Below are 27,161 nucleotides of genomic sequence, written 5' to 3'. Positions count from 1 at the left end.
TTTCTTTCTAGCAGACCACATATTGTTTGATACCATTTGTATGCAATATCCAGAAAGGAAAGAAATCTAATGAGATAGAAAGTAGATTAATGGTTGCCAGGATCTGGGGATGGGGGAAATAAGGAATTATTGCTTAATGCAATATGGGGTTTCCTTTTGAGGTGATAAAAATATTCTGAAAGTAGATGGTGGTGATGGCTGCCCAATACTGTGAATATACTAATGCCACTATCTACACTATGAAATGTGCATTTTAAAATTAAATCTTATGTTATGTGAATTTTAGCTCAATAGAAATAATTGTCCCCTCCACCCTATTTAGAAAGCTTGTAGGCCAATAGAAAGGCTGAATGGTTGGGAATTTTGTAGAATTTTGGTAAGATTTAGATAAGAATTGCAAATGTCTAACACTTAAGACCACGTTTTCAGCATTTTTAATTAGTAAAAAGAAAAGGTGAGTCTTTGGGTCCAATTTGATAGCCATGATATTCATTTCTCTAATACCAAATACATCCCAATCTATCATCAGTTGCCCACCTAAAATGTGTTTACTGTTTCATTGCATTCTAAACCTCAAAAAGGCTTAGTTAGTGCCAGAAAGAGGGCATCCAAACATGACATCTTATTCCAGTTCAGAACTTACTTGTTGAATAACCACAAGGTTTTCATCACATACTACCAGTAACAACTCTGCCTCTGCCTTTCAAGCAGGTGCAGTATGCCACATAAAAGTTATTTCCCAGGACAGCCCCCAACTTAAAGGACTGTCCGAAGTGCTACTTTTAATTATCAAAATTAAATAGAATTGTTTAAAACTTTATACTAAAAACTAGAAAAGCTAAAATTTAAAATGATAGTATCAAATATTTTTAAATGATTTAAGAAATTGGACTTGTAAAGGAAACTTTTAGTTACTTATTAGCCAGTACTTTTAAACTAATCACATGAAGTAGGTATTATCTCCTCTGTTTTACAGATGAAGAACCTTGGGCTGAAAGTATCTGATTTTCCAAAGTGATTTTTTCACTATTAAGTGGAAGAGATGAGGTTTAAACTCCCCAAATCTGATCACAGATCCTTCTCCTTTTCACCTTTGCTTACCTTTTGGCCCAGGCAGAAGAAAGCTTTCAAGTCTGTTACTTTTGGAAAATTGTTGACATATCTTTTGCAAGATTAGCCAAGTGTGATGCCAACATTGGCAAGAAGCTTAATATCAGACTAAAAATTTCTGAAATAGTAAGAATACCCAAACGTCTACTCATTTGCAAGATTAGAATATAGTGTCACAAGCAGTCTCATCCAGCTTCTCTAAGAGTGTAACCTAGGAAAAATACAACTTAATAGCATTCATAGTTAATCATCAACAGGGTCCTGGCAGCAAGCTAGCATACATCTGTACGTAACATTATCATAGTATAATGGAGTGGAAAGGGCACAAGTCTTGGAATCAGGTGAACTGGGTTTACCTTAGTTTTGCTACATACTGGTTAGTATAACCATAAGACAAAGTACTTGCTAAGTTTATTTATAAAGCAATACTACCCTATCACATGGACTTATGAAGATTGAGATAAAAGCCAGATAAAATAATTAAGATAATTATGCTGAGAAAGTTATTATCCAAATCGATACCTGCACTTCAACGGTAGATAACAAATATCTTCATCTAAATTGTAGTTGTTTTTAACATTTTCTTTGAACCTTGGAAAATAAAGTCTCGCCTCTCACTTCTGCTTCTAGTTCCACTTGTCCTATTCAGACAAGGAACGCTATGAAAATGAAGAGAGACCTGAGGTCCAGAAGCAGATGCTCATCGATATGGCCAAAAAGCTACCGATTTACACAAGAACTGGGAGTGGAGGTCAGTTCATCCAAAGTCACCTACAGAAGGGTCAAGTACATTTTGAGATCGGCAAAAACCTCAAAAAGGCTAAGTCATATATATCCACAGGCTCATCTGTATGAGGGTGGATTTCATCCCTCATCCCTCATTCATCAAGCCATCTTATTTTTTCATACATTTCAAACTAAGTAGCAGATATCAAATACACATCTACCTAAATATTTTATCATTCTTTTTTGAGTGAAATTTGCATACAAAAACACAAATCTTAAGTTTGCCATTCAGTGTAACCGAAACCTCTATAAATAGTACCACATCCCCAGAAAGTTCTCTCATGCTCCTTCCCAGTCAGTCCCGCCAACCACCACCAAGGCAACCACTATTCTGATAGTTTTCTATCATAGATTAGTTTTACCAGCTCTAGAATTTTATATAAATGTAGTCATATAGTATGTACTGTTGTGTCTGGCTTCTTTTATTTAATATAATATTTTGAGATTCATTCACATTGCTGTGTACTTTATTCCTCTTATTGCTGAGTAGTATTTCATTGAATGAATATATTATATTTTACCCATCCACCAGTTGATGCACATTTGGTGTTTCCAGTGCTTAGCTATCATGAGTAAATCTGCTATGAATATTCTTGTGCAAGTATTTGTGCAGAGATGTGTCATCTTTCTTGGGTAAATGTCCACTATGGAGTCTTAACTCTTAGTTTTCATCTGTATGATATAAGTACTATTCTAGTACTAGCTGAACCAGTTTTCCACCGTTCAAAATTTGAAAATCAAACCTCTTTTGACAAGTCATCCTAATGTTAGTAATAAGGAAGATTGTGTTTCAAGGCTTTGGGAATTATACTGTTATACATTTATGTTCATCTGCTTATCATTCATTTATTCAGTAATCATTCATTAAGATCCTATGTGGTGATTTGGAAAATTTTAGTATGGTCTGGGTAATAGATATTAAGGACTTATTATTCATTGTGTTAGAGCATTGATGGTATGGTGGTCATGATTTTTTAAAATCTTCATGCATACTGAAGTATGGTGAAAAGTAGACAGGAAATTATTTGTATAATTTCTCACAGTAGTAAACAGAATGATGTGACAGAACAGAGATTGGTTACAAACTAAAGATATATGGGATGAATTGGACCCAAGATAAATTTTGTTTGATCTCTAATGTATCTTTAAACCTTCATATTTGTTATTGATTTTTAACAATTAGAATATTTCCACATGAAAGTCCTTATTTCTGGCTTCTCCTGAAAACTCGGACTCTCTGGCAACATTCAGTCTACATTTTCACATGGCAAAAATTAGCTAAAGCTGAGTAGTAGCCACACTCTTTAAATAAGGCATACATTCTCAGGTTCCCTCAGTCTCCAACTGGCTCCTTCACTCGCTACTCACTATTCTCTGGACCCTTGAATCATTTGTTTGCAGCCCTATGATACAGAGGAGGCTTCTCTTAGGAAAATCCTTTGGTTTGAGACCTGAATAATAAAAACCAGCAGGAAGTAAAGACCACAGGGACTAGCATCCCAGGCAGAAGGTACTGCAAATTCAAAAGGCCCTTACACGGGAACAAGCTTGCAGTATTAGAAGAGTGGACAGGCAGCCATGTGACTGGAGTATAGCGGATGGAGAGTGATACCAGTTAAAACTGAAGAGGCAAGCAAAGGCCAGATGATGCAGGTCATGGTAAGGAGTTCGGATTTTATTCTAATAGTGTTGGAAGTCCATTGAAGGGTTTAGGTAAAAAGTGATATAATCTGATTTACATTTTAACAGATCATCTGGCTATTCTGCAAAGAATATATTATGGGGAACAAGAATGAAAGCAGGGTAAATACTTAGGCATCTATTACAGTCACCTAAATGAGAGATAATGGTGGCTTAAACTGGGCAATGGCATTACTATATCTTTAAAAAACGTGCTGAATGAATTAAACATGCATGTCCCTCTCCCTTTTTCATTGCCTCAATTATAAGCATACTTTTGTCATCCCCCATTGCTAGACATAAACACAAACTGCTGAATTAGCAGTCCATTATGCTAAATCAATTACATGTGCTTAATGTATACTTCAGTTGTAATTATTATATGAGCTCAAATTATTCATGATTTTAGTTGTTTCACTTAATAATTACATTAAATGTAGTTATACTTTATTGATGAACAGAGAGAAAATGGGAAGAAAAAATGCCTTTAAATTAAGGGAAAGAAAGAAAGAAAGAAAGAAAGAAAGAAAGAAAGAAAGAAAGAAAGAAAGGAGAGAAGGAAAGAAGAGGGAGGGAGAATATATATATATTTTTACTATCAGACTTACAGAGTGAAGAGAACCCTGAATGAACTAAGAGGTTAGAAAAATTATAGTAATCACAGTCCTGCCACTCACTTGCTGTGTGATCTTGTGTAAGTCACTTGATATGTCTCAAGTCTTTACTTCCTTCATTTGTGAAATGGTCATTGAATTAATTGTTTTTATATAGGAAAGTTGGAGTAAATAGAATCTAAATGATTTTCCCAAGATCATTCAAGCAGTTGACAGCATTGTTTGTTTTATAATACCAAATCTTATTATCAGATATCCAGATACGAAAACGTTTCCCTTTACCTTCATCACCCAAAAGGTGCCTTCAAGATTGATTTAACAGGGGAAAGAAATATGTACACAATTCTCTTCTGTGATCTGCCTTTTTCTTGGTAACTTGAGATGAGCTTGACTACCTGTAATCAATGTATAACAAGCCATCCAAATAGGCTACTGAGATATATGGTGTCATACTGAGTCCTAACCAATGCTAACCACCTTATTTTTCGTATAGCTGTTAGATTCTGTGACCGGTGCCATTTGATCAAGCCAGATCGCTGCCACCACTGCTCTGTCTGTGCCATGTAAGTGACATCCACATTTCCTCTGGGCTGAGCTTAGACAGCAAAGTGACTGATCCTAACATGTGACCATGCCTAGATAAGATCATTTCCTTTCAATCATAATGAACACATGCCACACACCCTCTTGGAATGATGATGATTCAAACTATTCTAAAAATAGGAAGGAGATATAAAACCCCATTTTATTTTTTTAATTTTAATTTTTTTTTAAATTTCTTTTCAGTGTTCCAGAATTCATTGTTTATGCACCACACCCAGTGGTCCATGCAGTATGTGCCCTTCATAATACCCACCACCAGGCTCAACCAACCTCCCACCCCCCCGCCCCTCCAAAACCCTCAGATTGATTTTCAGAGGCCACAGTCTCTCATGGTTCATCTCCCCCTCCAGCTTCTCCCAATTCCCTTCTGCTCTCCATCTCCCCATGTCCTCCGGTTATTCCTTATGCTCCACAAATAAGCAAAACCGTATGATAATTGACTCTCTCTGCTTGACTTATTTCACTCGCCATAATCTCTTCCAGTCCCATCCATAGTGATCAAAAAGTTGGTCAAAAAGCTGATGGAGGCATAATACTCCATAGTATATATGGACCACATCTTCCTTATCCATTCATCTGTTGAAGGGCATCTTGGTTCTTTCCACAGTTTGGTGACTGTGGCCATTGCTGCTATGAACATTGGGGTACAGATGGCCCTTCTTTTCACTACATCTGTATCTTTGGGGTAAATACCCAGTGGTGCAATTGCAGGGTCATAGGGAACCTCTATTTTTAATTTCTTAAGGAATCTCCACACTGTTTTCCAAAGTGGCTGCACCAACTTGCATTTCCACCAACAGTGTAAGAGGCTTCCCCTTTCTCCACATCCTCTCCAACACACGTTGTTTACTGTCTTGTTAATTTTGGCCATTCTAACTGGTGTAAGGGGGTATCTCATTGTGGTTTTGATTTGAATCTCCCTTTGGCTAGTGGTGATGAACATTTTTTCATGTGTCTGTTAGCCATTTGTATGTCCTCATTGGAGAAGTGTCTGTTCATGTCTTCTGCCCATTTTTTGACATGATTATCTGTTTTTTGAGTGTTGAGTTTGAGGAGTTCTTTATAGATCATGGAAATCAGACCTTTGTCTGTATTGTCATTTGCAAATATCTTCTCCCATTCGGTGGGTTGCCTCTTTATTTTGTTGACTGTTTCCTTTGCTGTGCAGAAGCTTTTTAGATGCCATAATACTTTATATGGAAAACCCAAAAGACTCCACCCCCAAACTACTAGAACTCATTCAGCAATTCAGTGATGTGGCAGGATACAAAATCAATGTATGGAAGTCAGTTGCTTTCTTATACACTAACAACAAAAATACAGAAAGGGAAATTGGGGAATTGATTCCATTTACTATAGCACCAAGAACCATAAGATACCTGGGAGTAAACCTAACCAAAGAGGTAAAAGATCTATACTTGAGGAACTACAGAACACTCATGGAAGAAATTGAAGAAGACACAAAAATATGGAGGACCATTCCATGCTCATGGATCGGAAGAGTAAACATTGTTAAAATGTCTATACTGCCTAGAAAAATCTATATTTTCAATGTCATTCCAATCAAAATTCCACCGGCATTTTTCAAAGAGCTGGAGCAAACAATCCTAAAATTTGTATGGAATCAGAAGAGACCCCAAATTGCTAAAACCCCATTTTAAAAATAAATGTTCAGGGTGCCTTGGTAGTGCTGTCAGTTGAGCATCTGACTTTTGATCTCTGCTCAGGTCATTATCTCAGAGTCCTGGGATGGAGCCCCATATCAGGTTCCACACTCAACGAGGAGTCTGCTTCTCCCCTTCTCTCTCTACCCATCCCCTCGCTCACATTCTCTTTGAAAAAGAAATACATCTTTTTTTTAAAAAATTTTATTTTTTTTAATTTCTTTTCAGTGTTCCAGAATTCATTGTTTATGTACCAAACCCAGTGCTCCATGCAGTACATGCCCTCCATTATACCCACCACCAGGCTCACCCAACCTCCCACTCTCTACCCCTCCAAAACCCTCAGATTGATTTTCAGAGACCACAGTCTCTCATGGTTCGTCTCCCCCGTCCAATTTCCCCCACCTCCCTTCTCCTCTCCAGCTCCTCATGTCCTCCGTATTATTCCTTACGCTCCACAAATAAGCAAAACCGTATGATAATTGACTCTATCTGCTTGACTTATTTTTTTAAAAAAATTAAAAATGGGGCACCTGGGTGCCTCAGTCAGTTACTCATCTGCCTTTAGCTTAGATCGTAATCCTGGGGTCCTGGGATCAAGCCCTGCATCAGACTCCCTGCTCATTGGGGAGCCTGCTTCTCTCTCTACCTCTGCTGCCTGCCCTGTTTATGGTCTCTCTGTCTTAACGCTCTCTCTCAAATAAATAAGTAAAATCTTTAAAAATAAATAAGTAAAATGGGGCGCCTGGGTGGCTCAGTGGGTTGAGCCGCTGCCTTCGGCTCGGGTCATGGTCTCAGGGTCCTGGGATCGAGTCCCGCATCGGGCTCTCTGCTCAGCAGGGAGCCTGTTTCCCTCTCTCTCTCTCTCTGCCTGCCTCTCCATCTACTTGTGATCTCTCTCTGTCAAATAAATAAATAAAATCTTAAAAAAAAAAAATAAGTAAAAATTTTAAAAATCAAAAAATAACAATAAAGGTGTGCCTGGGTGGCTCAGTGGGTTAAAGCCTCTGCCTTCCACTCAGGTCATGATCCCAGGGTCCTGGGATCGAACTCTGCCATCGGGCTCTGTTAACAGGGAGCCTGCTTCTCCCTCTCTCTCTCTGCCTACCTCTCTGCCTACTTGTGATCTCTGTCAAATAAGTAAATAAATAAAATCTTTAAAAACAATAAATAAAATAATTAATCAATAAATTTTTTTAAAATAAATAAATAAATAAATAACAATAAGATGTTCTATTTCAGAACAGTTTTAGATTTATAAAGTTATTGTGATGATAGTTCTTATGTGTCCTACATCCAATTCCCCTGTTATCAAACTCTTACATTAATATGATACATTTGTTACAAATAATGAACCAACACCAGTACATTATATTTTTGAAGTCTGTACTCTGGTTAGAATTCCTGTTTTTCTCTAGTGTTCTTTTTATTTTCTAAGATCCCATCCAGGGATCTTACATTACATTTAGTTGGCATGTCTTCTCAGGCTCTTTTAGCACTTTCAGTTTCTCAGACTTTACTTGTTTTTGATAACCATGACAGTTTTTAAGATTTTAGGATTAATGATGGGGTATTTTGTAGAATATCCCTTATTTGGGATTTATCCAATATTTTTCTCATGATTAAACTTGGATACTGCATTTTGGATAGGAAGAGCATAGAGGTAAATTACCATTATCATTGTATTATATCAAGGGCACATATTATGAACATGACTTATCATTGTAATATTAATCTTGATCATCTGGCTGAGGTAGTGTTTGTCAGATTTCTCTAATGTAAATTTACTCTTCCTCTGCTGCTTCCTTTACCCTTTAGAAAGAAGTCACTATGTATAGCCCAAATGAAAGGAATGGGAAATTATGCTCCCCCTCCTTGAAGGCAGAATATCTACATAAGTTTTTAAAATTCTTCTGCGTGAGAGATTTGTCTCTTCTCCCTTATTTGTTAGTTTGTTTGTTTACTATTCATATAGTTATATAGGCATGGATAATCACTTTATATTTTGGGTTATACCTCAGTACCACATTATTTTGGTACTCAAATTATTATAGCTTTGTAAAGTCACATCTTTATGTTAATATAATCTTCATGTCCTTCTTGGATATATGTTCCACTCATATTTCTCTTATTATTTATTGAAAGAAATCTGTCAAAATATCAGAAATAGCCAAAGTAAAACAAATAAATCACCAGAGTAGTAATTGGTAATTTTTAAACTTTAAAAAAGATTTTATTTATTTATTTGAGAGAGAGAGAACACAAGCAGGGGAGGGGCAGAGGGACGAAGAGAAGCAGGTTCCTGGCTGAGCAGGGAGCCTGAAGCGGGGCTTGATCCCAGGTTCCCAGGATCATGACCTGACCCGAAGGCAGACAATCAACTGAGCCACCCAGGGACTCCTAACTAGCAAAATGTTATTGTGTACACACCAAAAAGACAGTTTGCAAACCAGGAGCACTCAAACCAAAACAAAAAATGAGGCTTGAGATATATTGTTATAAAACAGCTTATATAGTGAGAAAACAATTATTATGAGAATATACAATTATTCTTTACAATGATTCGTTAGAATAGTCAGAATTTTCTTAAATGATAGAGAATTGGTCAGTGGTTACTTTATGTCAACCTTAGAAAACAGATTAAGTTTTACTAATAATTTTCAGAGGCATAAGCAAGAAATGACCCAGGTCCAGTCAGTCTAATAAAATAAGCCAAATTAAGCTTTATTTGTATGACTAAACTGGTTTTGTCAGCTTGGGAAATTTTCAAGGGTGGTCTCCTTTTGTCTTTTATTTTAACAGACTGTAGCCATATTTTTTTTTTCTGTACTTTTATTAATCTGCATATTGAGCAAAATGAGGGGAGATATCTTAGACTTCCCGGCATGTAAATTGTGGCCAGCATAATCCTGTAAAGTGTTGTGATTGGCTCATACTAGAAATAACTGAGAACAAAATAATTTTGTAGTAGCTTATACTGGAAATCTAGGAATGAGTGTGCCGGTACCATGTAATTATATTGGTGAGACAAGTTCAATTATGAGGCGTTATTTCATTTCCATAGCTCTACTTATCACATGTATTTTGTTTCTTTTGTAGGTGTGTATTAAAAATGGATCATCACTGCCCTTGGTATGTCCCTTTGATTCATTTCTTTACTCTGAAAGGGTCAAAGTTGCTCAAAATGCCTAGAGTAGTCTCCTAAGCATAGTTTTAACATGTTTGTTTCTCTAACCATAAATCACTGTGTCTTGTATGTACATGGGGGACAGGGGAGGCATAACATTTTAAAGCAAAAATAAGTAATAACACCAAAGGTATGGTAGTGAATTCCTGGGCTCACAAAACTAATGGTCTTTTGTCTGTTGGCTTTAGTAGTTGGGTATAGTAATAAAATCAAGTACAAACAGTTCTCTTCTTTGACATTAAACAATTCATTCTGTTTTTAGTTATCTTAATGTTTGAAATATTCTAGATTATTAACTTCAGCAATTCTTCTCCAAATTTTGAATGTCTGACTTAGAGAACAAGTCTGAAACCATCTAACTACAGAGATGTTGTCACTCTATACTAAGTGTAGCTGTTAAGATTGCAATATGTTTTCAGCATCCAAAATTCAGGTTTTCTTGGGTGGATCAGGAACCAGTCCAGAACTATTAAGGAGGCCAGGTGTCTCTACACTTGTAAATGAAAAGAAAAACAAATGAGACATGAACTTGTTTTTCCAGTCTGTTCCTATTAAGGGACTTCTGTTTCTGTTGAGTTTCTATACAGCACATAATGAAGCAGCAGGAGTAACGTACTTCCATTGCTGTGTTCACTTATGTATCCATGTGTTCTCAATCAATGGATCCTGATTTCATATTACTTTTTCTTTTTTTTTAGGGTTAATAATTGCATTGGATTTTCCAACTACAAATTCTTTCTTCAGTTCTTAGCTTATTCTGTTCTCTATTGCCTGTACATTGCTACAACAGTCTTCAACTATTTCATCAAATACTGGAGAGTAAGTTAAATAACCCTGAATGGTCACCCCCAAAACACACACCTACTCCAATCTGTGATGTTTTCCAACTCTTCTTTTTACATTTTGAAATAGCTAAGGTAACCAGAAAGGAAGGCACCAAAAACAAGTTTCCCCATGTTGAATATTCTGAGATTTAGGAGTTAGTTATTTAAGGATTCTGCTAAAACAAATTTCTGTCATACATGAGAATCTCGTTAAGATCTTTAAGAACCTAACCCCTTGACTCTTAGTGATTCTTTACAATGTACTTACGTAGTCAAGTTTAAAAAATTCACTTCTTCCCAATTATAGATTTTTTAAATGTTGAAACTAATTTTGAATCTCTAGTTTTCTAAGAAAAAGGATACAAAAATATTCCCTCATTGTCAGAAAATACTTTCTTACTTCCTGTTCAAAGGAGAGTTTCAAAATTCCTACTGGACAGAAAGATTCATTGACTCATCTTCACACATGACCAAACTGAAACGGGAAGTCTTATTTGAAATTTGTATGACAAACACTGGGTTGGGAATTAGGAAAACTGAGTTCTAATACTGGCTCTGTTACCTGCTTCACTGGCTCATCGCCAAGATCAAATGAAACATGATTTTGATTTTGATGATTATAGTGAAATCTAAAAGAGAATTTCACATTTCTTCTATAAAATTTCAATCATATCCCATCTATTTCCAAAAGAATTGAAGGCAGATTTTTACTTTATGTATGTGTGTTGGGTCTGGCAGCAATATAGTGAATTATTTTTTTATTTCATGCCAATGGACTCCAGAGGTTATCCCCTCCCCACAATTCCAGTACAGTAGTTAAAATATCATAACCTTCTATGATGGAGGTTGTCCAAACTGAACCTAAATAGCAAAAGACAGATGTGGGCAGAGCTATTAGTTATTACTGTGGGAATTGTACAGGAGCCCATATAATAGGAATATTTCACATCAAGTGAAGAGATAAAGCAGCAAGGAAAGAATGTGAATCCTGTGACCAGATTAAAGATTATAATAAACTGGAGAACAATGGAGAAAGGCAGTAAGAACCTAAATACCTGAGAATAGTTAAATTATTAATTAGTGCTTTGATCCTGACTAGTATAGAAAATACAGGATAAAAAATTATAGTTATATGTGCTTTCCATTTTCCCAACTTTCTTAATCAATTCAGATATTTAATGACTTTAAGAATCAGGAATTATGGAGTACCTGGGTGGCTCAGTCGGTTAAGCATCTGGCTTCAGCTCAGGTCATGATCCCAGGGTCCTGGAATCAAGCCCTGCATCAGGCTCCTTGCTCAGCTGGAAGCCTGCTTCCCCCTCGGCCCCTTCCCCTGCTCATGCTCACTCTTTCTCTTTCTCTGACAAATAAATAAAATCTTTTTTAAAAATCTTCAAGATACAAAAGTATAAGCAGAAATGAAATTTTCTCATAAATTTTCCCCAAATACAAAATGTTTCATTATCTTGGCATCTCTTCTTTGGCTCCTTTCCACATCACAGGATCTCTTACCTATTGTTCAGGTTTTCATGAGCTGTTTGACATCCCATTCACACAATGAACTACTACCCTGAATGTAAAGAAAATCTACCGTATCCAATTCAGCAGGGAAAGTGTCAACCTTGGTCTTCATTACAGTCCTTACTTGGTCTTCACAGTAGGGTAGTGTTTAAGAGCTCATAACAGAGTAAACAATGTTGCATTTTACACATTTTGCTTTGGCCCTCCAAGCCAGTCAGTCATCATATACCACAGTGCCAGCTATCCAGGTGATGTATTTTTTTTTCACTCTTGAAATATAATACTTGGATGTGAATTAATTACCAAACATATACCAGTATTCACAAGCACAAGATGAACATGGGCTTGTCCTTTTCTTATTCCTTCGTTTTTCTCTACAGTAGATTAGCTCATGCCTGACAAATGGGACATAAGAGAAACTGTCTTGGCTTGCTCTCATAATGAAAAGGGCATTGACAATTCAGAAAAATGCTTCTTTGCAGTCTCTCCAGTCAGAAAGCACTTTGAGGTGGTTTAGAGAAGGCTTTCTCAATTTAAATTGAGTGTCACCTTAAAATAAAAAGAAAACACTTCCATGTATTCTAAAAACCATGTATCAAGGTGACTAGTGGTTCTCCTAAGAACAGCAACCTCTATTTGTAGGATACTTTACCATTTTCAGAGCACTTTCATATCTATTGTCTCATCTTCTTACCACAACCTTATAAAGTACACAAAACAGGAATTGTTAGTCTCATTTAAAAATGATAAAACTGAGGCTCATAGTAGTTAAATGACTTGCTCAGGATCACCCAGCTTTAAGTTTCAAAATCAGGACTGGAAGTTATCTGACCCTAAGCCCAGAGATCTTAAACACTATACCATATCCGCCTGCCCTTTATGGTCCTGCTATGGAGAAGCTATAGCTCCTTTGGAATAAAGAATTTAGAACACAATCATCGGCCATGTTTTTCCTCTATATATTATCTTGAAGAGTAGCTACTTTGATAGGAAATTGATCTTTTGCCTTATGAAAAAAGTAGTAATATACACCTTCCACACTGGGCCATGAATCTCCACATAGAGACTATGAATTATTTTAGAACCAAGATAGTAGTATTATTCTACCAGTATTCCCCTGAACTGTTTCCAGTGGTTGTTGCTTTGAGTAATTTAGCTTGGTTATCTCCTGGGAAGGTAATTTTGAACATAGGGCCATCAAACTCTTCCAACAATAAAAGGGGGGGAGACTTTATCAAGAGATACCCTTTAGCAGACAAAAGACTGTAAGAGTAATTACTATAAAAGTAATTAAGGGAGGGAAAGAATCCCAGCTTAGCTACCCTAGGTCTGAACTGAGTTTCTATCAGCCCCTCTTGTCTAGACATTTCCTATTACCCATTCAACCTGAAAGACAAGAAGTAAAGTAAATGTAAGCTGTAAAAGCTTTAACAAACATACTCAAAAAGTAGAGACTATGAAAGCAAAACCCAGCTAGGCAAAAACCACTACAAAACTGTACGTAGATTTTTTCTATAAACTCAAAACAAACACAAGGCAATCAAATTCAGTTTGGGTGCTTAGGCCAAGATTTTGTGGAGGGATCATTTCAGAAAGGAGCTTCAGATGAATTTTTCTGAAGGTTGAAGTCCTTGAGGTGACTGTGTCCTGGGTGCTCTGCCCCTATGCAATTTTACCCAGAATACTTGTCAGCTGAAAACATCTGACTAACTGACTTCCCCTAATCTTCATCCTTCAAACATATATACTGTGAAAGATCCCCAAAATTTCCTTACATCAAAATGAATAAAAATCTTCTCTAAGAAAAAAAATCTGTGCTATCTGAATTTTCCAAGTGTTTCCAAGTCTTAATTTTTTCCTTCCAGACTGAAATAGAACCAGATCCTAATGTTAACACCCACTTCAATCAAGAATCACCTTTAACTTTACTACTCAAAGCATATGGAAATTCTTTAATGCAATTCATCATGCCGAAACAATGCACAGGAAAGAGGGGAATACAAAACTTCTCTCAACTACTCACTCCAAAACTGAAAATGTTTTCTAAAGTTCTCTTCAGAAGATAAAATGTTACACAGTATGCATGCTGGTTTATGGCTGCATGTAAAAGAAGAAAGCTGGTACCACATGAAAAATAAGATGTCCCAAATAACTATAAAAGTGTTTAGCTACCTACTTTTACAATTGCCTGTCAAATCCTGCTTGATTTTACTGTCTAAAGAGCAATCTCACAAGTTGTGATATACCAACACATTCTACTTCAGCTATAAAAAACAACCACACAAAGTTTTCAGTAGCTTTAAAGTCAGATTATAGCTTATAGGTAGAGCATTTTGAAATTCTACCTATGTGTTTTAACTTCCTATGTGTATCATTGTGATGTTTTCAATATACATATATCCAAGGAAACATGACATATAAAGTATTTCAGAATAATCCATTTTGAGACAAGAGGATGAACCATATAACCTCAAAATCACCTCTGCCCAGTGACTGATAATTTGCGAACTAAATGGAGTACAAGCTTTAAGAAGTTGCATAACAGTTATGGCCTGAATATACCCTTTTTATACTACTATTTTCTAATTTTTGCAGTATATACTCTGTTTTACATTGAACTTAATCAAGGATCCAATTTAGGCTTTGTAAGCTGAAAGTATAACCATAATGAGGTATGGTCATCAACAGAAAGAACTTTTATAAAAATTTTATAAAATCTATTTTTTAATTATAGCTAGACATTTTATACATATGAGAAAAGTGCTAACATATAGAAAAGATAGCCAAGCCGTATCACTTTAATTCTTTGTTTTTATTTATTTATTATTTCTGTTCTAGGGGGAATTGCCCAGTGTTCGCTCAAAGTTCCATGTTCTTTTCCTCCTCTTTGTGGCCTGCATGTTTTTTGTCAGCCTTGTGATTCTCTTTGGTTACCATTGTTGGCTTGTCAGCAGAAACAAAACCACCTTAGGTAAGACTGGTTATTAAGATGAGGGAAGAAACACATTAATGTTTATGATCGTGACCTACAAATTATTCCCAAGGAAGAGAAAAAGTCCCACTGAAGCATTTTATTTATAATGACATTCCTTTGCTTCCAAACTGAGACAGATGTAAACACGTTTAACCAAACTGGAGAGCCATAGTGAATAAATAAAGCATTATTAAATGAAACCTCACACAAAACCAAAATGGATCATTGCTCTTTAGAAATCACATTGGGTAATAACTCCCCAAATTTATGGCTTGAAAAATTTCTGAAAGGTGTTCACATGAGGAAGTGGAGGAAAAATCAGTATAGAAGGGAACATCAGAAGAGAGAGGTGAAGGTTAATAAAGATAAAAGAATTTAAATTATTGAGGGCATCCAAAGACAGAGTGCTGAGAAAGAATCTAAGCCAAAAAATCACAATATCTACAATCATCAAGGAGCTGTGGAAGACTGGGAATATGATAAATACACTGAATAAGCAAGTTTCTAGAAAATGAGTACAAGAGGTGAACATTTTTTTGGTTACTCTATACTCCAGGCTGTTATTTGGAGAATTATATTTCTGATGGATTCCAGTGCAACAACTTTATTTTATGTATAGTGAAACAAATATTTACATTGTATACAAATAAATGCATTAGGAGTGAGGAGAAAGTGTTGAATGTTTAGCTAAGATAGATTGAGCAAAGTTTAGTACAAAAGCCACTATACATTTGAAACTCATTCACTAATAATGCTAACAGCTAAGAAAATATTTACACTCCTTTTCTAAACCAGATATTTGTAGCACTTAGTTGCTAGGGTGGTAGATGAACACATTTGGCTTAGACATAACTGCAAAGTAGAGAAGTACTAAAGACCTCACGATAACAGAATCTGAAAATAAAGAACAAATGGGAGAAGGCTAGATGCAGCCTGTCCAACAGTGAAAGTATTTTTTGCTTAATGGGATAAATGTGTGTCTAGATATAAGGTGCACTAACATGGTCTAAATCCTCAGTCTTTGAGGTGATTATAGTTTACCTGTTGACATTTTTACTGGAATAAAACTCAATTTCTTACATTGCAGGTTTTAGTGTGAACATCTTCATTACTGAAATGTTTCAAAACAAAATCAATGTTATTACCAACTCTTCATGCATCTTTACTTTAGTCCCAGCTCTAAAAATAGAGACCATTGGGTAGCTGTTTCCACTTAGATTCAAATAAACACTGTTCAGATTGTTCTTTCACTCCTTAAATGCAGCCACACAAAATATATAGTTACCCCATGACTGCTTATAATAATTTCTACCATTATGTTTCCTCTGCCTTTAAAAAAAATAGAGTATAAATTCTTTGCATTTAATAACAAAATTACTTTGTATTAAGTAATTAAACTGGTTTTTACTAAGTAATTTAGCAATAACTAAGAATAAGAGGCCCATGCTACCACAGCAAAAAGATATTGTAACATCAAATCACATTCATTGGAGAACTGTAAGATCATGATAGTCCTGAAATTTGTTCCTTTATTGCTTTCTTCCTCTTTTCTTCAACTCCCCTATCCTGCCCTAGAGGCCTTCTGTACTCCAGTGTTTACAAGTGGCCCAGAGAAAAATGGGTTCAACCTTGGCTTCATCAAAAATATCCAGCAGGTGTTTGGCGATAACAAGAAGTTCTGGTTAATACCTATTGGGTCCAGGTAGGTAATTATTACCACAGAAAGAAGTTGATGCTGGACCATGCCTTGAAGTAGGAAATTCAGTTTTAATTGTAGTTTGCAGCAAATGACGGTCCAGTAAAAACTCTTTTCCCCAAGTTTTTATTTCTAGGTTAATAAAGAGAAATCAGGAGGTGAGGGTATGATAAATAGACATTCTTGTGCTTTGTGGCAGTGTAAACTGGTAGTACTCTTTATAAATTGATTTAGTAGTATGTATCAAAAATCATAAGAATCCACATATCCATTGTCCAGTAATTCCACTTCTAAAAATCTATCCTAAAGACAAACTAGGCATAAAAATGTTCATCACAACAATATTTCCAGCCAATAATTAGGAATATGCTATATATATCCCCATTGGCTAGAATATCATGTAGTCATAAGTAATAGTTATTAAGACTATGTCACAATAAAGGGAAATGCTCACTCTATTTTAAATGAAAAATGTAGAATTCAAATGGTATGTACTCTGTAATTAAAAATATATACAAAGATATGTACAAGTATATACAGAAGAAAACAACAGAGGGGACATATACCCCCAAAATGCTCTAAGTAGATAAGTGGTACCAGTTGGTGTTTCACAGGCTCATTTATTTAAGGTCTATGGTATATCCTACTATCCTGGCTATAAAGTACAAGACAAAACTGTGCTGGTGGGCAATGTTGATTACTAACCCTTATCAGCAATATTTGCACCCCACTAACACATACACACACAAATATATGCACACTATCACTACATCAAAGATCTAAAATGGTCTTCTGTGAAATAAAAAAAAAACAAAACAAAAAGCCCATTCACTTATAATCAGTATACTTACATCCTCTGTAGACAACAATCAATAAAATCTGTCAACTTCCAGTTAGCCACAATTATGAATAGAAGAAAAGGCATAGATAATAGCAAATGAGTAATCCAAAAGTCACTCATATATAAATTTGCAATGGATTCAGGGATATATACTCAAATGTTCAAACTATAGCCCACTCTAGCCAGAACTAACATAGTTCCCTCCAATGCATCCCATCTGTTGGTGGACAGAGATTAACCAAGGAGGTAGCCCTAGATTACCATAGATATCCATGAAGTGCATCCCACCTGAGGGTAATTGTGCCCCAAATCTGCACACCTAGAGATGCTTCACTCTGGCTGTTTACCATAGTTCCTATTAACCTTTCTGCCATAACAAGCCAAATAATGGGGCATTCAGACATTAATATCTATCAACAATTCATAGCAACTTATCTCCAACATATCAATGATTCTGAATCTGCTAATATTTGTTGAAAACTTAGAACCAAAACAATAAGATAGTTTGATATAAATTTGGGTGATCATCATTAAATTATTATGAAGCCTGCAGTGTGTGCATATTGCCATAACTGGACATTGTGGGAATCAAGTTAAACAGCTGCTTACAAACCAAAACAGTTAACACTGGTGCAGACAAACAAGATATAGAAATTGAAAGCAATACAGCAAAAAATGATGCTATTGTAAAACCATATCCCACCATGGCTTTAATGAATAAACTAAATGGTTTAAATCTTTCTAAGAACCACCTTCTATTTGTAAGAGGTTTATTACATTCATAAAAAGTCTGTGTCAGCTGCAGGAGCTCATTGCCTTTTTTTCCCCAACAGCCCTGGTGATGGACACTCCTTCCCTATGAGGTCTGTGAATGAGTCACAAAACCCACTGCTAGCAAATGAAGAGCCCTGGGAAGACAACGAGGATGAAACCCGAGGTAAGGAGGCTCAGAAGGAAGTGTTTTCTCCACCTAGCAGAGCAAGCACTAATATGGACCATGTTAATGCAACCAAAGTAGTGTAATGAGAATATAGTATCCAGAAAGATTATATAAGCCTGTCAACCTTATAAGTGCCCATTAGATAGAAAAAGGCAAGTATAGCCAGATTTGTGTAGCATATATAGGTGGCTTAGGTTGGAAGATGGCAGCTTGAAGGTTTCTTAACAGTTTTGTGATACCTTGATTTATAACCAGTCAGATGTCAGGAAACATAATAAAGAGTGCTATGTATATTTATAAACAATCCTGCCAGTTGGTTACTCATGGTGCTTTGCTTGAGTTCATTTAATCAGTGGACAGCAGCTCACCTTTCTCTGCCCTTATCTACATTGGTTAAATTTTCTACATTTTATTCAAGATTTTATTTATTTATTTGAGAGAGAGAGTGAATGAGAGAACATGAGCAGAGGGAGAGGGAGAAGCAGACTCCCCTGCTGAGCGGGGAGTCTGATGTGGGGCTCGATCTTAGGACACTGGGATAATGACTTGAACCAAAGGCAGACACTTAACCAACTGAGCCACAGAGGGCCCCCTAAATTTTCTTTAAAATCATTTGCATTCTCTCTTAGAATGGTTTAAACACACAAAGAAATATAGTATATGTAGGCAAGCCTACATAGGCATGTAGTCTACTTTTCTAAAAGGCAGAGTGGCAAAGGAAAAATGAGAAAGTAGAACTTTGTCCTTCCACCTTTCTCCCACTAGATTTTGGATCATAATGAGGGGTGTGTGTGTGTGTGTGTGTGTGTGTGTGTGTGTGTGTGTGTGAAAAGCTAAAAGTTAAGTTCTCATGTCATATACCCCTACCATCACCTGTTCTTTGTCTCCACGTGATGTTACGCTTACAACTGTGCCTCCAGCATGTGTTTATGTTGCTAATATCAGGCATCAGTGTATAATTTTTAGCAGCTGATCCCAATAATAAAATAGCTGACAAAAATTTTGAGTGAGAAATTGTAGTACTTGTCAAAAACTGTACCAGGGGTGAATGCAGCCGATGAGGAAACAGAAAAGCATTGAGGTGAGGAACAGAGATGGGAAACATGCCTTTATAAGTGTTAACCCTGTTAAATTATCTAGGTCCAGGCTTTCTATCTTAAAGTCCAGTTTTAAAATAAGGCAGCTTACTAGAACTAAGGAAGATAAATCATTCCAAACTTCATAGTTAAAAAGGGAAAGCGTTCTTGCCCAGCCACCTGGGAACCTCCTGTATCGACTCCTGCTGACCTTTTATAGAAAAACTGACTATTTTGACCGACCTTCCTTCAACTATCATTCTTTCCATTTTTCTCTTTCAAGTTTTTATTTAAATTCCAATTAGTTAATATACAATGTAATATTAATTTCAGGTATAAAATTTAGTAATTCAACACTAAATAAGGCACAGGGTGCTACCACAACATGTGCCCTCCTTAATCCCTATCAACTATTTAACTCATCCCCCTAAACACCTCCTCTCTGGTAACCATATTTGTTCTCTATGGTGAAGAGCTGGCTTCTTGGTTTTTCCTCTCACTTTCCCCCCATGTTTGTTTGGTTTCTTAAATTCTGCATGAATCAAGTCATATGGTATTTGTCTTTCTCTGACTGACTTATTTCACTTAGCATAGTACTATCTAGCTCTATCAATGTCCTTGGAAATGGCAATATTTCATTCCTTTATATGGCTGAGTAGTATTCCATTGTATATACGTGCCACATCTTTATCCAGTCATCAGTCAGTGGGCACTGGGACTCTTTCCATAATTTGGCTCTTGTGGATAATGCTGGTATAAACATCAGGATGCATTTATCCCTTCAAATTAGTATTTTTACATCCTTTGGGTAAATACAAAGTAGTATAATTACTGGACTAAAGGTAGTTCTATTTTTACCTTTTTGAGGAACTGTTTTCCAGAGTGGCTGCACCAGTTTGCATTCCCACTAACAGTGTTAAGAGGGTTCCATTCTCTGCACTCTCACCAACACCTGTTGTTTCCTGTGTTGTTCATTTTGGCCATTCTGACAGGTTTGAAGTAATATCTCACTGTGGTTTTGATCTGTATTTCCTTGATAATGAGTGATATTAAGCATCTTTTCCTGTGTCTGTCTTCTTTGGAGAAATGTCTATTCCTGTCTTCTGCCCATTTCTTAAATGGATTATTTGTTTTTTGGGTGTTGAGTTTTATAAGTGTGTTATGTGTTTTAGATACTAACCCTTTATAAGATATGTCATTTGCAAATATCTTCTCCATTCCATATGGTGCCTTTTAGTTTTGTGGATTGTTCCTTTCGATGTGCAGAAGTTTTTGTTTTTGGTTTTTGGGGGTTTTTTTTGTTTTGTTTTTTTGTTTTGTTTTGGTTTGATTTTGGTTTTTACAAGAAGTCCCGATAGCTTATTTTTGCTTTTGTTTCCCTTCCCTCAGGAGGCATATCTAGAAAGAAGTTGCTTCAGCTGACGTCAAAGAGGTTACTGCCTGTGTTCTCCTCTAGGATTTTAATGGCTTCCCATCTCACATTGAGGTCTTTCATCCATTCTGAATTTAGTTTTGTGTATGGTGTAAGAAAGTGGTCCAGTTTCAGTCTTCTGCATATGGCTGTCCTATTTTCCCAATACCCTTTGTTGAACAGACTTTTTCCATTGGATATTCTTTCCTACTTTGTCAAAGATGAGTTGACCATATAGTTGTAGGTTCATTTCTGGGTTTTCTATTCTGTTCCATTGATCTATGTGTCTATTTTTTGTGCCAGTAATATACTATTTTGATCACTACACCTTTGTAATATAACTTGAAGTCCTGAATTGTGATGCCTCTAGGTTTGCTTTTCTTTTTCAAGACAGTCTTGGCTATTCTGGGTCTTTTATAATTCTATATAAATTGTAAGATTTTTTGTTTTAGCTCTGTGAAAAACACTGGTGTTATTTTCAAAGGGATTGCATTAAATGTGTAGATTGCTTTGGGTACTATAGACATTTTAAAATATTTGTTCTTCTGATCCATGATCATGGAATGTCTTTCTATTTCTTTGTGTCATCTTCAGTTTCTTTCATCAGGGTTTTGTAGTTTTCAGAGTACAGGTCTTTATGTCTTTGGGTAGTTTTATTCCTAGTTATCTTACGGGTTTTGGTGCAATTATAAATGGTATCGATTCCTTGATTTCTCATTCTGTTGCTTCATTATTGGTGTATGGAAATGCAACAGATTTCTGTACATTGAGTTTGTGTCTTGTGACTTTATGGAATTCGTGTATCAGTCCTAGCAATTTTTTGGTGGAGTCTTTTGGGTTTTCTATACAGAGTATCATGTCATCTGCAGAGAGTGGAAGTTTTACTTCTTCCTTGCTGATATCAGTGCATTTTAATTCATTTTGTATTCTGATTGCTGTGGACAGGACTTCTAGAAGTATCTTGAATAACAGTGGTAAGAGTGGACAACTGTGTGTTGTTTGTGAATATGGAGAAAAAATTCTCAATTTTCCCCAGTTGGAGATAATATTAGCTGTGGGTTTTTTATATGTGGCATTTATTACGTTGATGTATATTCCCTCTAAACCTATTTTATTGAGGGTTTTATCATGAATGGATATTATGCTTTGTGAAATGATTTTTCTACGTCTATTGAAATGATCATATGGTTCTTATCCTTTTTTTTTATTAATGTGGTGTATCATGTTGATTGGTTTTCTAGTAATGAACCAGCCTTGCAGCCCAGGAATAAGTCTCACTTGATTTTGGTGAATGATTCTCTTAATTACTGTTGAATCTGATTTCCTCGTATTTTATTGAGAATTTTTGCATCCATGTTCATCAGGGATATTGGCCTGTAGTTCTATTTTTTGATGGAGTCTTTTCTGGTTTTGGTATCAGGAAAATGTTGGGCTCCTAGAATGAATTTGAAAATTTACTTCCAGGTTTTTTTTTTTTAGTAGTTGGAGAAGAATAGGTACTAACTCTTCTTTAAATGTTTGGTGAATTCCCCTGAGAAGCCATCTGACTCTGGAGTTTTGTTTGTGGGGAATTTTTTTAAATGCTGACTCAATTTATTTGCTGGTTATTAGTCTGTCAAGTTTTCTATTCCTTCCTTTTTCACTTTTGGTAGTTTATATGTTCCCAGGAATTTATCCATTTCTTCCAGGTTGTCCAATTTGTTAGCATATAGTTTTTTATAATTCTCTTATGATTGTATTTCTGTGGTATTTGTTGTTATTTCTCCTGTCTCATTTGTGCTTATATTTACTTGGGTCCTTTCTCTTCTTTTTGCTAAGTCTGGCTAGGGGTTAATCAATTTTATTGATTGTTTCAAAAAATCAATTCCTGGTTTCATTTATTTGTTCTTTTGTGGTCTTTTTTAGTTTCTATATCCTTTATTCTGCTTTAATCTTTATTTTCCCTTCTTCTGCCTGCTTTAGGCTTCCTTTGTTGTTGTTTTACTAGCTTCTTTATATATAAGCTTAGTTTGTTGCTTTGAAATTTTTCTTCCTTCTTGAGGTAGGCCTATATTGCTATATACTTCCCTCTTAGGACCACTTTTGTGGCATCCCAAAGGTTTCCGACTGTCATGTTTTCATTTTCATTGGTTTCCAGGTAATTTTTTAAAAATTCAATTAGCCAATGTATAGTACCTGATTAGTTTTGATAGAATGTTCAATGATTCATTAGTTGCATATAACACCTAGTGCTCATTACATCAATTGCCCTCCTTATTGGTCATCACCGAATTACCCCATCCCTCCGCCCAGCTTCCCTCCCACAACCCTGTTTATTTCCCAGAATCAAGAGTAGACTCTTTCCCATGTAATTTTTTATTTCCTCGTAGATTTCCTGGTTTATCCATTCATTGTTTGGTAGCATACTGTTAACCTCCATGTATTTGTGGTCTTTCCAAATTTTTTTCTTGTGGTTGACTTCAAGTTTCATAGTGTTATGGTTAGAAAAGATGCATGGTATGATGTCAATCTTTTTTAATTTGTTGAGGCCTAATTTGTGATCTTTTCTGGAGAATGTCCCATGTGCATTTTAAAGATTTATTTATTTATTTATTTATTTATTTGAGAGAGAGAGATTGAATGCAGTGGGGAGGGGCAGAAGTACAGTAGAGAATCTCAAGAAGACTCCCTGCTATGTACAGAGCCTGATTCAGGACTTGATCTCACAACCTTGAGATAATTACTGAGCCGAAATTAAGAGTCAGACACTTAACTAACTGAGCTACACAGGTGTTCCTGTCCCAAGTGCACTTTAAAAGAATGTGTGTTCTGCTGCTTTAGGATGAAATGTTGTGAATATATCTGTTGAGTCCATCTGATCCAGTGTGTCATTCAAAACCATTGTTTCTTTATTGATTTTCTACTTAAATGACCCATCCGTTGCTGTAAGTCCATTGCTGTAAACTTCCCGTTGCTATAAGTTGCTGAGAGAACAATTAGTTCCTTCATGTTTATTATTTACATTTTTATACATCTTAGTGCTCCCATGCTGGGTATATAAATATATAGAATTGTTATATATTCTTGTTGAACTATCCCCTTTATTATGATGTAGTGTACTTCTTCATCTCTAGTTACAGTGTGTTTTAAAGTCTAGCTTGTTTGATGTAAGTATTGTTACTCTGGCTTCTTTAACATCCATTTCAAGACAAAAGTTTCTCCATCCCCTCACTTTCAATCTGCAGGTGTCTTCAAGTCTAAAATGAGTCTCTGATAGGTAGTATATAGATGGGTCTTATTTTTTTATCCATTCTGACACCCTAGCTTTTGATTGGAGCATTTAGTCCATTTACATTCACAGTAAGTATTGACAGATATGTATTTAGTGTCATTTATTACTTGTTTTGACATTGTTTCTGGAGATTTTCTCTGTTCCTTTCTTGTCTTTGTCACTTTTGGTCTTTTCTTTCCACTCAAGAAGTCCCCTTTAATATTTCTCACAGGGCTGGTTTAGTGATCACAAACTCCTTTAATTTTTCTTTGTTTGGCAAACTCTTTCCCCTTCTATTCTGAATGATAGGCTTGCTGGATAGAGTATTCCTGGCTGCAGGTGTTTCCCATTCAGCACATATATATCATGCCACTTTCTTCTGGCTTGCTGCGTTTCTATTGAGAAATCTTCAGCGAGCTAGTCTTCTTTTGTAAGTTGGGGACTTTTGTCTTGTTGCTCTTAAGATTTTTTTTCGTCATCACTATATTTTGCAACTTTAATTACAGTATGTGTTGGTGATGGTCTGTTTTTTTTTTTTTATCTTGATGGAAGTTCTCTGTGCTTCCTGGATCTCAATATCTGTTTCCTTCCCCAAATCAGGGAAGTTTTCAGCTATTATTTGCTCAAATAAATTTTTTGCCCCCTTTTCTCTCTCTTCTTCTGGAACTCCTATAATATGAATGTTACTACATTTGGTGGAGTCACTTATTTTTCATTATTGTATTTTTTATATCACTTATTCATTCCTCTGCTTCTTCATTCCTTGTGTTCATTGCATCAAATCTGTTTCTAATCTTAGTTATATCATTCTTCATTTCTGACTGTTTTTTAACTCTTTCATCTCTACCTTAAGGGCCACCCTGAAGTCTTCCATTCTTTTCTCAAGCCCAGTGTGTATCCTTATGATTATTGCTTTAAATTTTCCATCAGGCATGTTACACGTATCTGTACTCCTTAGATCTCTGTTCATGACTTTATCTTGTTCTTTATTTTAGGATGAATTCCTCCAACTTTACATTTTGTCTAAGCCTCCACCTTCTTCTCTGTGTTAGAAAAGTTATCGTTCTTGCTCCTGAGTAATAGTTTTATGAGGAAGAGGTCATGTAGTGTCCAGAGCCTGACACCTCAGGCAGTGTCTGGTGTATACTGGGTGCACTCTGCTGTCGTGTTTTGGCTGTTCTATTCTTCAAGCCAGTTATGTGCACAGGCTCTTGCCTGTAGTTGACAGTGTTTGGTCCTTGACCAGAATGTGGTGAGTTCTAAGTAGGTGCGCTCTGGTCTGCTTGTGAAATGAGACCTGATACTATTTCCACTAGAACTGAAGCCCTACAGAACTCTCTTGTTGGAAGACATACTGTGGGCTAGGACTTCCACTGGTGTTCTGGGGAAGGGGTCCTCTGTGCTGGGACTAAGGCTAACTTGACCAAGTAGGGCAGTAGTGCCAGAGCACAGGGTGTGGGACTTGGAATAAGCAGGTTAGGTAGCTAATGTTGGAGTTGTGCTGTTTGCCATAGGTGGCTCTGTGTTTATGCTGAGGGAGAGGGAAGGGAAATGGCACCCATAGGCTCCTTTGTCCCTGGAGAAGCATATCTGTGAATCTACCATCTCAACAATGCACTCCAAGAAGACCAAACAGTATCCCCCTGTGTGCCTCAGGCATTCTTCAGATCTCTATTTCCATGCCATCTGCCCCATAGGTTGTATGTCTGCCTTCTCTTCAGGAGCAGGGCAGTGCCCTCAAGGTTCTATCCATCCAAGCCTGCCAACCTTTATTTTTTTTTACTATGTTCAATTAGCCAGCATATAATGTATCATTAGTTTTTTTAAAAAAATTTTATTTCTTTTCAGTGTTCCAAAATTCACTGTTTATGCACCACACCCAGTGTTCCATGCAATACGTGCCCTCCATAATGCCCACCACCAGGCTCACCCAACCTCCCACTCCCTGCCCCTCCAAAACCCTCAGATTGATTTTCAGAGTCCACAGTCTCTCATGGTTCGTCTCCCCCTCCTGTTTCCCCCAACTCCCTTTTCCTCTCCATCTCCTCATGTCCTCCGTGTTACTCCTTATGCTCCACAAATAAGCAAAACCATATGACAATTGACTCTCTCTGCTTGACTTATTTCACTCAGCATAATCTCTTCCAGTCCCGTCCATGTTGATACAAAAGTTGGGTATTCATCCTTTCTAATGAAGGCATAATACTCCATTGTGTATATGGACCATATCTTCTTTATCCATTTGTCCGTTAAAGGGCATCTTGGTTCTTTCCACAGTTTGGCAACTATGGCCATTGCTGCTATGAACATTGGGGTACAGATGGCCCTTCTTTTCACTGCATCTGTATCTTTGGGGTAAATACCCAATAGTGCAATTGCAGGATCATAGGGAAGCTCTATTTTTAATTTCTTAAGGAATCTCCACACTGTTCTCCAAAGGGGCTGCACCAACTTGCATTCCCACCAACAGTGTAAGAGGGTTCCCCTTTCTCCACATCCTCTCCAACACATTATTAGTTTTTGATGTAGTGTTCAACAATTCATTAGTTGCTTATAACACCCAGTGCTCATTACCACACATGCTGTCCTTAATACCTGTCACCTGGTTACCCCTTCCTCCTACCCCCCTCCCTTCTGTAACCCTCAGTTTCCAGAGTACAGAGTCTCTCATGGTTTATCTCCTTCTGTGATTTCTTCCCATTCAGTTTTCCTGACCTTCCCCTGTGGTCCTCTGCATTATGCATTATGCCTTATGTTCCACATATAAGTGAAACCATATGATAATTGTCTTTTTCTGCTTGACTTATTTCACTTAACATAATCCCTTCCGGTTCCATCCATGTCTATGCAAATGGTGGGTATTCATCCTTTCTGATGGCTGAGTAATATCCCATTGTATATACAAACCACAACTTTTTTTTAAAGGCAAAGGAAGCCAGTTCTTTTTTTTTTTTCTTTCAATTATTTATTTATTTATTTGACAG

At 36.4% G+C, this 27,161-nt stretch overlaps 1 protein-coding gene across 1 annotated transcript in view; it reads left to right on the top strand.

The window, feature by feature from the left end:
* ZDHHC15 (zinc finger DHHC-type palmitoyltransferase 15) overlaps window positions 1-27,161 on the top strand; it is a 162,218-nt gene that overhangs the window by 84,271 nt on the left and 50,786 nt on the right. Inside the window, exons 4-10 of the mRNA XM_032847726.1 lie at window positions 1,741-1,861; window positions 4,684-4,753; window positions 9,557-9,589; window positions 10,343-10,463; window positions 14,828-14,960; window positions 16,539-16,665; window positions 18,334-18,437. Of these exons, the coding sequence (XP_032703617.1) occupies window positions 1,741-1,861; window positions 4,684-4,753; window positions 9,557-9,589; window positions 10,343-10,463; window positions 14,828-14,960; window positions 16,539-16,665; window positions 18,334-18,437 (709 nt within the window). The remainder of the gene's footprint in view (window positions 1-1,740; window positions 1,862-4,683; window positions 4,754-9,556; window positions 9,590-10,342; window positions 10,464-14,827; window positions 14,961-16,538; window positions 16,666-18,333; window positions 18,438-27,161) is intronic.

The sequence above is a fragment of the Lontra canadensis genome, unplaced genomic scaffold (genome assembly GCF_010015895.1).
Source record: "Lontra canadensis isolate GAN:19392208 unplaced genomic scaffold, GSC_riverotter_1.0 scaffold192, whole genome shotgun sequence".
Taxonomy (NCBI): domain Eukaryota; kingdom Metazoa; phylum Chordata; class Mammalia; order Carnivora; family Mustelidae; genus Lontra; species Lontra canadensis.
The sequence above is the reverse complement of the archived record's forward strand: the minus strand, read 5'-3'. Positions and strand labels throughout refer to the sequence as shown.